General features: G+C 35.7%; 3 protein-coding genes across 5 annotated transcripts; 1 reads left to right on the forward strand and 2 right to left on the reverse strand.

Moving 5' to 3' along the window:
- Positions 1 to 2572: 2572 nt before the first annotated feature.
- LOC142525393 (transcription factor bHLH74) lies at positions 2573 to 4989 on the forward strand. Of its 3 annotated transcripts, none has more exons than XM_075629679.1 (9): positions 2573 to 3004; positions 3185 to 3369; positions 3477 to 3707; positions 3794 to 3859; positions 3942 to 4010; positions 4174 to 4245; positions 4346 to 4486; positions 4564 to 4633; positions 4714 to 4989. In XM_075629679.1, the coding sequence occupies exons 1-9, from the start codon at positions 2902 to 2904 to the stop codon at positions 4716 to 4718; spliced, it is 942 nt and encodes a 313-aa protein (XP_075485794.1). In that variant the 5' UTR covers positions 2573 to 2901; the 3' UTR covers positions 4719 to 4989. The 3 variants fall into 3 exon arrangements, with proteins under 3 accessions (XP_075485794.1, XP_075485793.1, XP_075485795.1); XM_075629680.1 differs by having other exon boundaries at positions 2576 to 2929; XM_075629678.1 differs by having other exon boundaries at positions 2575 to 3369.
- Positions 4990 to 6577: 1588 nt separating this feature from the next.
- On the reverse strand, positions 6578 to 10119 carry LOC142524069 (putative xyloglucan glycosyltransferase 12). The gene is made up of 5 exons (XM_075627804.1): positions 8740 to 10119; positions 8322 to 8630; positions 7781 to 8071; positions 7506 to 7619; positions 6578 to 7384 (listed from the first exon to the last, which is right to left on the reverse strand). The coding sequence occupies exons 1-5, from the start codon at positions 9493 to 9495 to the stop codon at positions 6761 to 6763; spliced, it is 2094 nt and encodes a 697-aa protein (XP_075483919.1). The 5' UTR covers positions 9496 to 10119; the 3' UTR covers positions 6578 to 6760.
- Positions 10120 to 13204: 3085 nt separating this feature from the next.
- On the reverse strand, positions 13205 to 15424 carry LOC142524071 (uncharacterized). Its single transcript, XM_075627805.1, has 3 exons — positions 14839 to 15424; positions 14669 to 14755; positions 13205 to 13671 (listed from the first exon to the last, which is right to left on the reverse strand). Exons 1-3 carry the CDS (start codon positions 15253 to 15255, stop codon positions 13525 to 13527), a joined length of 651 nt encoding a protein of 216 aa, XP_075483920.1. The 5' UTR covers positions 15256 to 15424; the 3' UTR covers positions 13205 to 13524.
- Between the last annotated feature and the right edge of the window lie 874 nt (positions 15425 to 16298).

Consider the following 16298-nt stretch of genomic DNA (forward strand, 5'->3'; position numbering starts at 1 on the left):
ATATTTTCATAGATTATGCAATTTAGGAGGAAAGCATCATAGTATGCCGAATGCGATGGTCACATGTCCTAGTAATATTATTGACATCAACTAAACAATAAAATGTAATGCCCCATAATACGGTGAAAAATGTCCCCTCACAGGGGGACTTGTTTCCTAACATGAAACTATCCCACATTAATTTCCAAAAATTGATGGTCCCTATTTTTTTTAATTCAGTCCCAGCCCAACAGATCCGCTCAGCTTGGCCCATCACACGATAAGTCTATATCTCAGATAAACCTACAGAAACAACAAATTTCTACTTGTCCTTTTACATCATTCAAAGTTTACTACAAGTACTCCTGTCTCACGAGGTAATAATAATAATAATTGTAATAATAAATTTGTAAAAAAATAATAATAATTTGTGTTTTTTTCAAAAAAATAATAATAATTTTATTTATATTGTTTTGGGAAAAAATATTTAGTCGACCCATGAATGATGGTCCAGTTTTTGCAGTGATTTTTATCAAATAGGTGTGTGGCCCATCGTAATTAGTGAGCATTCATTCGCAGAACCACCGCAGAGGACAGTCCACCCATCACTTAAATTCCGTTTTTCCTCTCATAATATTTAATAAAATAATACTTTGTATTTATTTATACATTTATATTTCACCAATAAAGCCTTGCGAACCTCAACTTTCGCAAATGACGCACAAATAATACTATTCCATTGGTCATCTACAGACGGCATTAAATGGGAAATGATAGCTTCAGTTTCAAGATCAGAACTTAGTGCTATGTATGTCGCTTGCTTTTTAAGATGAGTTTAATCTGGTCCGAGTTGGTTCGGATCCTTCCTTAGCCGTCTAAACAATGACCCCACCCTCTCCCCTTGTTCTATTTTACATCCATAAGAAATTTTGTGTACTGATTACTAATAATTTTTTTGAGTATTTTCTTACACCAAACTTTTTAGGCTTCTTTTACAAGTCATTTGACCCGCGGGAGTATACAATGACAACTTCCGGGCATTCCCAGACCCGAACTACCCATCCATTCCGTTGCAATGAGTTCTCCCTGAACTTTTTCCTTTTTCATGAAAGTAAGACTGAGTTGCGATGAAAATGTGCTTTACAGGCCAAATACAGTCAAAATTTTTCCATTTTCCATAAATAACATGTGATATTTGTTTATATAAACTAATAAATTTGAATAATATATATGCATGCAGTCACATACTTCCTCCTAATTGAGCATTTGGACATAACACCTAGGATGAAATATGTTCCGAGGATTGAGTCCAAATTCTCTCGTAGGCCCATATTACAGCCCAGTAGGTTGTTAAATTGGCAACGTATCAAATGAAAATAATACATGCAACTCCAATTATAGAATTTCGACGAGACAAGCCTAACAGGAGAATTAAACTTGTCGTTTATTACATATATATTTGGATACAAGAAAACGAATTGAAAATCAATCAAGTTAGGTAGATTTATTTTCGGGCAGTTACGAAACTAATCTTGGTCAATTTTTTTAATAAAAAAAGTAAACTTATTTTTTGTGATCCATCTACCCAAAGGCAGGTCAATCCATCAAATTGCTCAATATGTACAACAAGAAGAAGGTGGACCTCAAGTTCACGATGAAGGTTATCTAAAGAATTGTTAGGTTGGTTGGCACTTAGAGAACTGAGTGTGTAACAGCAAGGACAAGTCTGTAAGAATAGTTGGCAAATTTGTCAGAGAAAAAAAAAGTAAAAGATGTCAGTAAGCTTGTTATTCAAGTGAAGAACCTTATTTTATGATGGTGTTAAATAATATATTAGATAAACGAGGACAATTTTACATTTTAGGGAGGAAGGGAAAAAGGGTTGGATTCTAAAATAATTTAATCTGCTAGGGTAGTTGGCACACTGGTTAGCTTTTCTTTTAAAATCATCACACATCTGTTTACTTGGGTGCTAAAGACAAGCATTTATTTTAACTATCTATAAATTTGTATACTTTGATACATATGCTGCATTGTTTCTGCTATGATTTGTCAGGCCGGTGAAATTTGCTGTTTATTGTTTCTTTTTTTTTGGGTGGAATTTAAGCTAATATTGATGCCCGAATGGCTAGCTGTATACCTCTGAAACTCTGTTCATATTCTGTTTGTTTATATTTGATCCCTTTTTATCGATTTTAGCCACCCACAATGAGAATATCACAAAAGGGTCCCTGCAATTTTGCCTTTCTTCGATTCTTAGCCTACTTATAGGGTTGTTCAGTTCCTAGTCAAAGTTTCTGGTCAAGCAGCAGCTTAAGCATAGTCCCATTTTTTGTTAAGAGTTAGGACCCTTTGTAGTAACAAGCTCAATTCATATTTGGTGAATAGATTTTGTATTGGTTAGATTAAATTTTGAGTTAAGCGTTCAGTATATTTGTAATGAGATATATTTTATTTTATGTAATCAAAAGAGTGAATAAGGGAATCTGTTATCATAGTCTGATGAGCTGTTGCTCAGCCAATAGGCCCAATGCCTTTAATTTTTCCATTTTCTATTTTAAGCTATGAAGGTTCTTACATTCTGGTCCTGGGAGAATTATTTTCCACATTAGAGTAGGATTAATGCTAGGTTTCAACAAAAAAATGACTTGGATAGCTGTGTAGATATCGTGCCTATTACTAAGATATATAAACCTTTTCTCTGTGACTTCAGAATTTAGGATGCTGAAATCAGGGGTCTCTTTTGTTTGCTTTAACTTACCTCTCAGTACTTTAAAGCTGACATTTTTATTTGTTCCTTGCTAAGTCTCGCAAGATTTTTCCAGCTGTTATTGGTCAAAATCAACCCACTTTAACTTTAGTTAATTTCCTTCCCAAAAAAGAAGATTTAGGGTTCCAAGTTCTTGGGTTTGTTTCTTGATCATGAGTTCTGAGGAAAATATGGATAGGGGTATGTTAATGGCTTCAAGTGAAGTAGACCCTTTTTATGGATCTAACTGGGATTCAATTATATCATTAAATCAAGGTGGGAATCTCGGAAATTCTTCATGTTTTGCTCAAAATGAGTTTAACGATCCGCATTACTCAGCTGTGCTAGAAAATCAGATTATGGCAAGAGCATCCCATCTGGTTCATTTCCCATCTGATTCTAATCTGGTTGATTTTGTGCCAAAGGCTCCCAACTTTGGAAGTGAATGCTTTTCAGAAATGGACAATTCATTTTGCGACATTCGCTCAAGTTTTGCTCAAAATAATGGAGTTATCACTCAGAGGGCTTCAAGAAATGGTGTAATTTCTCTGGATCACTGCCAAGATTCGGAACATAGGGTATTAGGAGATTCTTTGAATGGGAAGAAGAAAAGAAAAGTATCGTTTGGAGCTTCATTTAAGGTAATTAATCCAAATGTTTTTTCTTTAAATGTCTAATGTACCATGTAAGGAGTTTAATTGACATCATATTGGCTATTTTCATTTGATTTGTGTCATTTTTATTGCAGAAAGCTGAAGAACAATATTGTAAGGATCCCTCTGAGGATAATGAATCACCTGAAGAACATGACGAGATGAATAAAAAAGTCGATCAAAATTGCTCCACAAATTTACGGGGCAAGCAAGGTGTCGATCAAGCAAATAATAATGCTGTTGGTGCTGAACCTTCTAAAGAAAATTACCTTCATATGAGAGCTAAAAGGGGTCAGGCCACGAGTAGTCACAGTCTTGCAGAAAGGGTAATTTTTCAATTAACAAGTAGAATTATAAGAAAAATTTCTGTTAAAATTTTGAAATGAAATCTGCAAGATAATATGGTTTACAGGTTAGAAGGGAGAGGATTAGTGAGAGGATGAAATTGCTGCAAGAACTGGTTCCGGGATGCAACAAGGTAGCGGGCTTGTTTGATTTGACTTTTGGTTAAATCTATTTTGCTCAATTTTATATTGAAATTTGTTAGTTTGAAATTCAAGATTACTGGGAAAGCAGTGATGCTTGATGAGATTATCAACTATGTTCAATCACTGCAGCATCAGGTTGAGGTATGTCTGGTAGCTGTACTAATCATTAATTAGAATTGATTTCTTTTTTTCTTGGGAAAATATAGAAGCTTTTTGTTCCTTCTCCCCAAAATAGATAGTTTGATCTGTTTTGTCATGTTATATTTTAGTATATCATGAAGATGAGTAAACATCGTGGTTGCAGTTTTTGTCGATGAAGCTAGCAACTGTAAATCCAGAACTGAATGTGGATGTAGACCAGATCTTATCAAAAAATGTGAGATATAACATACAATATAAACTCGGATTTGGTAGTATTTTTGTAATTTAGCAAACATATGGTTTTGTAACCATTTGTGTTCATTCACTCGTATTAGATGCTTAACTCGCAAGGTGGCATTGCAAAAACACATGGAATCAACCCTGGGTTGAGTCCATCTCATGCTTTTCGAGGATTTTCACACGGAAACTTCAACGGACTCCCGGGCACCATTCAGCCGTTCTACCCCTTACCACAGGTAACACAAAGATCCCTCAGCTTATTTTGTATTGAAGTGTCTTCAAAGGACTGATAAGATGTTTGCATCTCATGCAGACTATATTTGACAATGAACTCCGAAGTATCCTTCAAACCGGATCCAGTTCCAATCCACCAGGGCAAAAAGGTACTCCCCTTAAAACATATCTGTTTTAGTAATCTTTTTTTAACTTCATCATCTCCTTAACATGCTATCCTCCTTTTCAGAGTAGCTGTAGAATTTGTCAAAAGCTGGGAATCGATCGTTTCGCCTCAAACAAAATGTTGCCTGTATTGGAGATTGATTTTTTTTTCCTTCTCTCTTAAGAAAATGCTGAGATATGATTAAATTATCTTGTTATTGTGGTGTGTTATAGGTTATGAGTCCTAACTATTTGTTCTTCGAATTTTAGCAGAAGAAAATGACTGTTTAGATTCACCAAACCTTATTGTAAATGCGGATTGGATTGGGAATAGTGAAAGATGATTGATTTTGTTGTTGTATTCAGCTTTTATTACCATGATCCTATATCTGTTGTTTTGTTTCAAATTGTATTAGCTCCATGTTCTCTTTTATTTGAAGCCCATTTTTACACAGCTCAATACCAGAGAATATAACACGTCCGTTTATTGAAATTTGCGTATCAAACACGAAATTGGGGCGGAAATGGAACTGTTGAACAAAATCGGTTACTATAATATAGTATAGACCTAAATCTCTACACTCCTGAACTGATTAAAGCTAAACCTATTAGAATAATGGTGAAATACTTTTTTAAAATTGTATAATTGTCCTTCGCATGTTTTTAAAAGACAAATACAATTAAAAAAAAATCAATTAAACATTCCTCCATGCACCTTTTACTCAATTTTACGTCACACAACTTTTCAATTTTTTATCCAAATAAAAATAAGCATCACCTCAAATCTCGACGTCTCGAATTTATTCGTTAATTTTTTCACATGCAACAGTTTTGTTACTATCATAGTTGAAGTTGTACATTGGGTTGTATGATTTGTATGACACAAAATCATTTTCTTTTTATTTACTTCAAATATTTAATTTCAAAATCCGTTATGAATTTTTTAATATTATTATCAGTTTCGTTATTGAAAGATTTGAAATTTTATTAATCACTATGAGGTCGAGCACCACCAAGCCACCAACATTTGGTGAATTATGCAAATGATCATGGGGAGGCGTTCCAAAAAATATATATTATAATTTATTAAAATTTCAAAAGTCTTTGCTTTTGTAATTATTGTCAATTATGCCATTCACAATCAATAATCTAATGCCAAAGCATAGAAACTAAACACAATTGTGTTTTCATATAAGTATGGGTGACATGTGTGGGCATGTTGTTGTTCCAGACAAACTAAAAATAAAATTATCTCCCATGTTTCAAATCGACAGTCCCAAAAAAAATTTAAAAAATTAAATCGTGTGAAAATGGAGCAACCCCACCACTAAACTTAGTAGTAATTTTATTTTTTTAAGCCAAAAAAAAAGAGTAAGCTTTTATATGGAATATTTATTTATTTATTTATGTTTAAAAATTCAATTTCTAATTGAAAATAAGTGAGTAAATATACAAAATACGTACATGTCGAAAATGGAAGATTTCATCCTACCTTGTGGGACACTGCTCCCATGAAAAGATCAAAGGCCCAGATTTATACACACATACATGAGATACATCAGTTTTTTTAAAATCAATGGCCCAGATCCTGTTGGAGCACTTCCCCACAGGTAGTGTCGAACCTTCCCACAGGTAGTGTCGAACCTTCCCAGATTGCCGAGACTCGCGTGCATGCATTGTTGAATGAAGAATTTAATGATCGTAGCCACAAAGAAGATAAGGACAGCTAGACTCAATGAATGTTCACTCACTCGTCTTGAATCATAAAATTCTGCAAAATATATAATTATTTTAAGAATATTGTCTTAACAAAATCATCAACAAAGTACGAGCAGCTACACTAATAAAAATGACTAGTATGATATTTAAATCAGTAAAGAACATTATTAGGTGGATACCCTTTCATTGATTTTAAACCAATTCTTCGTTCAAAAAGAATATACCAAAAAGAACAAAAAAAGAATCCCATAAAATAAATGAAATTACAAGGAAAAAAAAAGAAGAAGGGAAAAGTAATATTTTATTTAGTAAGACCATTTTCCCTTCGTAGCCATCTTGAACTTGCCACGCATCATCTTGGATCTGCTCGCGCTTTTTATTTACAAAAATAAAATAAAATTGAAAGACTCCATTTACACCTGCTCGCCTACCAAGTCTAGCCCGACAAGCAAGAACGACACGCCTTGGAATAGCAAGAAGTAAAAATGGATCCCTTGAGCAGACATTAAGCTTCTTACTGAAGCTGTTAACAAAAGAAAAGCCAAGGACAACTCCTTGGTATATATCCTGTTGTGCTTCTTTTTCCTAATATCCCTCTCTTCTTGCTGCTTCATTTCCACCCTCATTTCATCTAGATTCGCCTCTGAGTTACCCCTTTGAGGGGTCGGCTGTCTATCGACCAACGATACCAGATCCCCCTCGGATGAACGGCCTGATTTTTTAGTGACGACCCATTCGTATGCGGATCCAAGTTGGAAGAGGCCGGAGATCATGGCATTGAACTTGGTTACGGACATCGTGTTCTCGAATAACAAGTAGGGGACGATGAAGGGGAAAGATTTGGGTGCCGGAAGTATATTAAGAAATGACATTGCTGCGGGAATGTAACAAACGACCCACGATGGAAGGGTCGCCTCGGGGATGAACATGGTCATTGGAAGAATGATGCAGAAAAGGGTGAACGAGTAAAATGGGAGTACGAGTTTTCTTAGCAAGAAGAAGAGAAAGATGATGTTGGCCTTCTTCCAAATGCTAATCTGCACATACCAAATTTGGAAACACAACGAATTAGCATCAATACTACAACACATTATTATACGTTTTGGTCTTTAAGAAAAATCATAAAGAAGAAATCCCCTCTTAAGATTCTGCACAAACCTTTGAACGGATTATGGTCGGAAAACAGAGACGGAACAATTGCATCGGCCCTGAATGCCATCTGTGCTGCTGCTTCCGATATGCTTCATAAGATTCGGGCAACTCACACTGGCACTGAAAATTTCGATAAATCAACATTAATTAACCTGGTTCGCAAACAGCTTAAATACATTAAAATCAAGAATTTCACGACGGAATAGTTTACTCAGACAGAAAAATAAACTACAAGGATCAGAAAGCGAAAAAATCATTATCATTCTCGCATTGAGATATACCTCAACATCATTGAGGAAAATGAATTTCCAACCATGAAGGTGGGCTCGTACTGCAATGTCCATATCTTCAACAGTGGTTCTCTCCAACCAACCGCCGGATTCTTCCAACGCCTTTATCCTCCACACCCCAGCAGTCCCATTAAACCCGAAAAAGTTGAGAAAAACTCCATTAACCTGCTGCTCCACTTCGAAATGAAATGCTAAATTAATGAGCTGCAACCTTGTTAATAGATTCTCATCCTTGTTCACAAAGGACCACCTGGCCTGTACCAATCCTAGTTCCTCGTTATCCTACAATCCAAATAGTAACCACATGTTTATTTTGGCTCAGCGACAATTAACACGACACTTTTATCTGTCAAGTTTTTATGCATATATTATCCCAAACTGTAATCAGTACCGATCAAAATAAATGCCACATTCATGAGATTTGGATGATAAACAGGTTCTGCCAAGTTGAACAAGGGAAATTCTAGATCACAAATTGAGTTAATACAACAATTCCCAAGCAATTATGCAAACTTGTAAGTAGTAAAAATACCTTAAAATGAGGTATTGTTCTTTTCAGAAAATCTGGGTAAGGCTGAAAATCAGCATCAAATATGGCGACGAATTCGTAATCTTTAACATAGCTACAACCCATGGCAGATTTAAGATTGCCAGCCTTATATCCATCCCTAATGACTCTATGCCTGTATATGATGTTGGCACCATTCTGCTGCCATTTATGTACTTCTTCTTTGATCAACGACTGGGTCGTCGGATCATCCGAATCGTCCAAGATTTGAATCAGCATTCTCCATTTTGGCCAGTCCAAATTACACACGGCAGCAATAGATTGCTGATAAACCTATCACAATGCAAAACCCAACAATATCGAGTAACTAACTAAACCAATCAAGAAATGAGGAATTCGACCAATAATTGATCCTTTTTTTGCTTTAAAATCAATGTGTCACCTCTTTTTCATTGCACATTGGTATCTGAACCAAGACCATGGGGAAATAGCCACCCCCATCACCAGACTCTAGATCAACAAGTTCTTTTTTGGCGACTGGTTTGAGATTCTTGAATTTGATCCAGAAGCAACCCAAACACAGAATTAGCCTATCCACGCTTTGGATAAGGAATAGAATTATACATATATTGATCAAGAGCTGAAGCGGTGGAGCAAGATACTCGACTCTGATCAGAAGCCACGTCGAATAAAGCGAATCAAACACACCCTTTACGGTTGAAGGATTTGCTAGCGTGTAAAGATACTGCAATTGGAGATCCGGAGCTCCAAAATGCCACCCTTTGAAATAAGCAGATATTTCAAACCCGAGCAGGATTAAAGAAAAACAAAGGAAGACTTTAATGCAGGTAAAAAATCTTGACTTGACGGCAGGGTTTTCTGCCACCGACGTGTCGGTGGAGTCGGTCCTTCCATCGGCGAGGCGGCGGCGGACGATGGAGGCGAGGGAGAAAAATGCAGCGGCGATGGAAGTGAGACAGCCGGCGGCTTTGTGGGCTTTGAGGAGAAGAACCCAAGTGAGCTGCTTGGCGTTCCTGTTACGGCCGCCCTTTGGAACGGCGCCGGTCGGGTACATGAAGTCTTCTTCCGAGGGGGATTCTAGCTCCACCATTGACCAATTATTTGGGTTCTCCATCTTCACAACTACAGGGGTCCCCCTGTGAGTTTCCTTTGCCCACCAATACAAGGATGGGGTCATTATATAAAAACAAGTTCTTGAAAACCCAGAAGAGGAAATAAGCCAAAATGGCGAAAAAGAAATGACTCAGTGAGTCTTCTTCGAGCTAAATGGTGAAAATCCAGGAGGGGAATTGCTCAAGAAACACCTAAAGATACAATCTTGACTGGCTTTCAAGGTATTTGAAGGGGCATTAACGAGGAAAATGCCGAAGAAACATCAAAAGTTAGAAACATAGGAGCCTTTCTTCAGGGGTTTCTGATTATTGCACACACTGAAATCACCAAGAGAAGTCCAGAAAAAAAGAGGGAAGAGGTGCGGCAGTAGAGACAGTGAATGCTACAAAAACTTCATTCCGGATGACATTAAGATATAGAATAATGGAGGAGGTGAAGAGAAGCAACAATGGACGCGTGTTAAGGAGATAGAATATTGAAATCACAGATATAATACAGCACAAATATCGGAAATTCAATACTATACTTTATAGTACTGCTGTATACAATATTATATTCACACGTATTCGGAGATATGAAGAAGAAGGAATGGGGGAAGGCTAATGCTGGTATGAAAGGTACCAAAGTCCCTTATTTTCATTATTGCGATTCATTTACAGCTTGCAAGTGATGATAATAATTCGGCATTTTTTGAAAAATATGTAAGCATAAAACTGTGGCTAAATATTTTTGACCATATTGCTAAACAGATTAGCAAGTTGCCAGGTTGGTTCGTTTCTTGTTTTTCTACTCGTGAAAAGTTAAAAGAAAAAGGGTAACAGCTCAACACGTATTTGATTTTGAATCTACTTTGGAAAATCAAAATCAGACAGAAATATGAAATCATAGCCACCTTCATTTCAACGTCAGAATCACAACTGTCAAAAGAATAAAAAGGAAATTCCATATTTTCATTTTCCCTTTTTAATTTTTGGAAAATATGGTGATTGAAATAATAAAAAGGCCAATGGTATGGGAGGATTTTTAGCCAAAGAAAACAAAAAAATTCAATAACGTATGGAAAAATAACCAAAAAATGGACAAATACTAAAAAGACCAATCAACGTGGTGTGGAAATTGGAATGCAAAAAAGGGTATGAGATCATTATTATTATTTACAAATTAAAATTTTAATTGAATATGTTATAAACTTCTTTTACAATATTACTAAGATGGCATGTATAATAATAAATTAAAATTAGTAAATAGAAATCATCACTTAAGTTTAAGAGGTAAACGATCATTAATATGAGGTGATTGAAATTTCAAAATTAGTAAAAATAAATGCGGCTTATAATCAATCAAAGCCGTGTTTTAAGATGTGTGAAAATCATGCATGCGACTGGGCAATGTAATAATCGACTAAAAAGAAACTTAAAAATAATTGAGAAACAAAATAGTCATTCGATTTGTTCCGAATGATTAGCGCCATGTAATGACATCATATTGTTGATTAGAACATGGATTCAACTCTCACTTTTAATTAGTTTACAATTACAATTTATTTGATTAACCCGCGATTTTTTTGCATTTAACATGTTCTTAATTAAATAAATACATCACAATTTTAATTTTTATTTTTACTGTAAATTGAATTATCCTTCACAACACAGACAATTTGTAATGGTTTCCCAAACTCATCAAAAAATATAATCCAAGAGCACTTTTTTTTAAAAAAAAAATCCACAGAACTAAATTAATTAAATATTTGGAACATTAAAATATATTATACACATGCAAGTATATATTTATATATTATATTACGCACAAATATTGTCCACTAGTATATATAATCTTTCATGTGAATATAAAGGAGAGAAAATTATAACCAATGGATTTATTGTGTGTTATGTTTTTAAAAATAGATCTCCTTTATGTATTAAAAATTTAAGCTAAATAAGAGATGCTTATGTTTCTAAACAAAACATGCAGTACGCCCTTTGTCAAAATGGACCCGTTGAACGGCAATTACGAGTTTTGCGTAATTTAAGGTGATGTCTTGAACTCTGGCGGCGACGGATTGGCCCTCCTCCACTTCTATGTCTAATTTGGTAAATTCACAAATTGTGAGAACGTGCGAGAGAAGCCAAACGAAGCTCAACTGTCAATGTTCTGCTTTTTGTCTCTAACGATGACATATTAGTCAGTAAGCGTATGTAATTTATAATTATAATTATAACACCCACCCCGCCCCGAACAAGGCTCGATTTCGTTAATTATACTGTAATGAAACTGTCAAATATTAACTAATTTTTTTCTTTAAAAAAATATCATTCTTTTGTGAGAGGATACAACCATTCTTGTTAGACCTGTGTATAATAATTTTATGTACAAGTATCGTTTGGCGTTTGCTTATCATCAGGAAGGACTTTTTTCTGGTTTACAAATTCACGCTGCTTAAATTTTAGCAGTCCCTGAGAGGTCTTTTAGCGGGACTGTCGACTTTGTGTGGTGGTATATGTATTAATTAAATCTTTCGTCATAAAGTTTTCACAAGGAAAAAAACATCAGGCCTAGTGGATGTTTTAAAATATGGTCACATGTACTTTTTGTTGTCCATTCATTCTATAAACCGTCGACTCCCAATTCACAGAATCACTCGTGACTAATTTAATTTTGTCCGAACAAAACATTCGAATCTAATATTGAGAATGCTTCGAACTTTCATTTTTGTTTGTTTTATATACGCTAATCAGTTTGTTAAATACCTGGAGTTTGGCTAGCTAGTGTGTTTGAAGAAAACGAGGAAATCCGTCCCAAGACCAGAGAGACTTGCAAAGACTGAAATAATTTAACCATACTCGAATACCATCTCAAACACATAAGAATATAAGAAGCCGAATCCGACTAACTCTCGCTGACAACAGGGATAATGAATCAATCATACGCAGAACCCAATGCTGCATTTGCGATATATCAATCAAGACAATTTGCACCAAATCACCTCTCAAAGGCTACACTAAGCTGTTCTGTCATCTGTATAAAGGATCGACAATCAAATATTTACCTAAAACCGCAGTTTTGAAGACAGACAAATGCCAAAATTTTGTGAGTCTACAGCATCATTAAAATCTGGATGCACCACCCTTTCAATGTTTGAAGTAAATACACTTACAATGAATCAGAAAATCGAGAGCTGTAAAGATTTACCAGGAACAGAGAGAACGCAGGGCAAGATTTATGCTCTATCTGAGGTCGATACATATAGTTCAGGTGTTTTATTTCCCAGGCTGCCGGGCATAGTTTGAGATCAACGAATAGAGTAACCCAACATACTTTTAAACACAAAGCTGCAATATATGCTTCAGCTCCTTACCTATCATTAACAACATTGTATATATCGCTGCAGATGGCCACAGCGCTGGAAGATACAGCCAAGAATATCATGATCCAAGAAACTACTGTCATTTTTTGTTGCGATTCCCGTGAGCATCCATGTATCATTCGGTAAGCTGGGAAATCAGTCTAATCCCAAAATAACAAAGTGTGTGAGTACTTAGGTTGGTGATTTTGGACCGTACAAAGTAAGGAAACTGTAGCACTGGACTTTAATAAACATAAGTTAGGATTTCCAACTAAATCCCATTAGTTTAAACTGTGATTGCAACTTCTACTCACCTGTGGGAAATGGCAGCAGGGAAAATGAAACCAACGGAAACAGTAGCTGTCGCACCAGTAAACAGGGAAGCATCCCATATAAATTTTCAGCAAAAAACAAAAAAAAGCATACATAATTTTATGAACCATAATAAATGTTAACGCTATTCAAAATTATCACAATATTTTTCGAGTTATTCATCCATTACCGATCCAAAATAAATGTAAGTACAGATACTCGAGGGCACAATATGCCACATAGATAGGCAATAACATAGTTACTGATATTGAAGATTACTAATAGTTATAGGTTGAAAATGCAAGTATATTAGAAAACTCCCCATGACCAATACATACAACATAAAACAAAACATGTATGCCTGGTCCCGTTCCACAAAGATACACCTACAGCCTACAGGCAACACTGTTTGTATTTGGTTAAAATACAAGTTAGTCACTATTTTCTCTTTCTTTTGGATTTCTTGTCCAACTTAACCTCATCTGTTTTCGATGACGAGGTAGTTGATTTGGAACCTATAGCAGCAGCCCATAAAGCCCTTTCAACATCTGATGGAGTGAACGGTTCCTTTAGTGTCGACAATTCCTGGGATCATTTAAGCAAAGCGGTGGATTAATACTAACAATTTAGTTCATGATACACTGAAAGAATTAGCCATGGAGCATATGCAGCTATATGCATTAGAACATGTAAAATTCACGATTGACCCACACGTCCTGTGATGTATTCTAGGGTGAGCGTTTGTTCCCATGTAACGTAGACGACCTAATACTGAGAAGCAAGCTCACATCAGCACAACATAGAGAGAGTGAAATACTATTTCAAGTGCATAGCCACATCACATTAAATAATGGAACTGATTTCCTGGATATGCTTGTCAGGATAATAAATCATGAGCTACTCACTACTAAAGCGGAGAAAATGTCAAGACTACAGGATTCTGACTCGTCAAAAATTTTCAAAACATGATGTATCATTGCCATACAACATCAGAAAATGAATGTGTGAAGCAGAATATAACAGATTACAAGAGGTATAGCTAAAATAACATATGTACCATTGGACCTCTTATTTCCAACAATTATAAATTATCTGAATTCCAAACCCCACTCAGAGGTTTGTAAGGCAACTTTCTCACTCTAAGGCTCGTGCTGAATTTCAAGTCTTATTACCAGGTTCAGTTTTGAAGCAACTTTTCTTATAGGCTCCTGGGAAATACGAGGAAATTTAGCAAGAAAAGGTTGGAGAACTCCAAGGGTGAAAATGATTATCGATGAAATGTAATTGAATGTGTTACGAAAATAGCCATTACTAAGCTGGAGACGTCACTCCACCATGATACTATAGAGTGAACTGTGAAGTGTTCGTATCAACACTATGGATCCAAGCAAATGAAGAAAGAAGTAAAGGGCAAAAAAATATAAGTGCAATGAATTCATAACCCCAAAGATGTAGAAGAACCACTGTGGATGAAATATTATCGAGCCAGAGATCATTGAAACTTCCTACTCCAGTGTTTTAAGTGAGAGATTAATCAGGCATCAAGCTGATAAGTTGCATAAGCACAAACGGGATTACTAACCTCAGCTTTGGCTTGAATCTTCTCGACGAACTGCAAATACCGCTTCAACGAATAATCCTTTGCATCTCCGACAGCTGCCTCCATTGCCTAGCTTCCACCACATCAATTAAAAAAAGCATAAGTAAAATTCAAAAAAATATTTCAATAATTGAACTTCGAATTTTACACACCTCATCGGACATGAAAGGCGCAACATCCGGCGAGTAGGCAGCGAGAACAGCGGAGGCAGTGGCGGGGCCGACGCCCTTCAACACAGTCAACTCAGAGACAGCCTTGGCAACGTCAGGCAATGAATCGAACGCCTTCCCAGACGCGGCTCGAACGATGTCGTCGCTTAGAGAGGAGACAAAGGCTAACAAGCGTGGCCTCCACTTTCCACGGGCGAGTTTCCATTGCAGGAGCTTGGAGAGCTCGTCGGCAGTGATATAGGGATTAGGGTTCCTGTGGTGGAGAAGATTTGGGAGGTCGTTGCGGTAGAAATGATCGAGGGAAATGAGATTGGGCTTTGGGTGAGATTTGATCAGGGTTTCGTATGAAGAGAGGACTTCTCTCCATCGACCAGCGTTCGCCGATTTGAATAACTCCATTGCTGCAAAGTATGTGCTTACCAGAATTGTCTGTTTATTCAATTTTTTTCATAAAATAAAGATTATTTTTTTAAACTAAAGATTAAATAAACTCGAAATTATCAACACACATTATTGTTTGACAACTTGCATTTCTCGAAGTACAGAATTCTTCATGAAATTGTGGAAATATTTTATGCATGGAACATTTTCTTGATTATATGAAGAAATTGGATTTGTGCGTGGTGTTGTGGGAGAATTTTGGGGGAAATAATTCACACACAAATAATCTTAAAAAAACAATCTTTTTTATCAATGCATGTTATGCATGTAAAAACAGGTTCTTTGAAATGAATTTCGATTCTTATTATGTGTATTTTCAAGCCTTGGTTTTCTATTTTACTTGTTTCTGGGTGTCTCTTTTACTATTATTAATTAATTATTATTATTTGCAAACTCAAGTTTGACAAGTTCAGCAAATCTTAATTCAGTTCTGTTTATCTAATAATAATAATAATAATAATAATAATGTCGTAAGAGATGTCAGGGAATAAAAAACTAAGGAAACAAATTACTGATATCTCCAAGACTTGATCTGTAAGATCCGAGATTTTATCATTTTAATTCGAGATTACTTAATTTATGAATTATGGAATGTTGAGTTATATTCCATGGTTTTACAATTCCATAGAACTGAAATTGAATTAAAAAGAATTGTGACGACTAAATTGCAAAGAGTGAAGATTTCAGGGACTAAAGTGCAATTAATGATATTTAGTGGGACACTTGGCTTGCTATGTATTGAAGTATATATATTTGCAATCCCCTTCACAATTCAGAAGCAAGAAACCGAGAGTTCTCCAGAGCAAATTCTCTCAAGCTTCAGCTGTGCTTAGAATTTGATTTTGTACGATCCGTCTATCATAATTTCAATCCGAGCACGGTTCTGTACTCCTCTTGTCAACAGCAACAACTGGACGTAAGTTTTATTGAGTTCTGTTATCATTTGAAATTATGATATTGGAGGAATTATTATTTGATCATTATGTGGTGTTCTGGATATG

The sequence above is a fragment of the Primulina tabacum genome, chromosome 14, assembly GCF_025594145.1.
Source record: "Primulina tabacum isolate GXHZ01 chromosome 14, ASM2559414v2, whole genome shotgun sequence".
NCBI classification, from domain to species: Eukaryota; Viridiplantae; Streptophyta; class Magnoliopsida; order Lamiales; family Gesneriaceae; genus Primulina; species Primulina tabacum.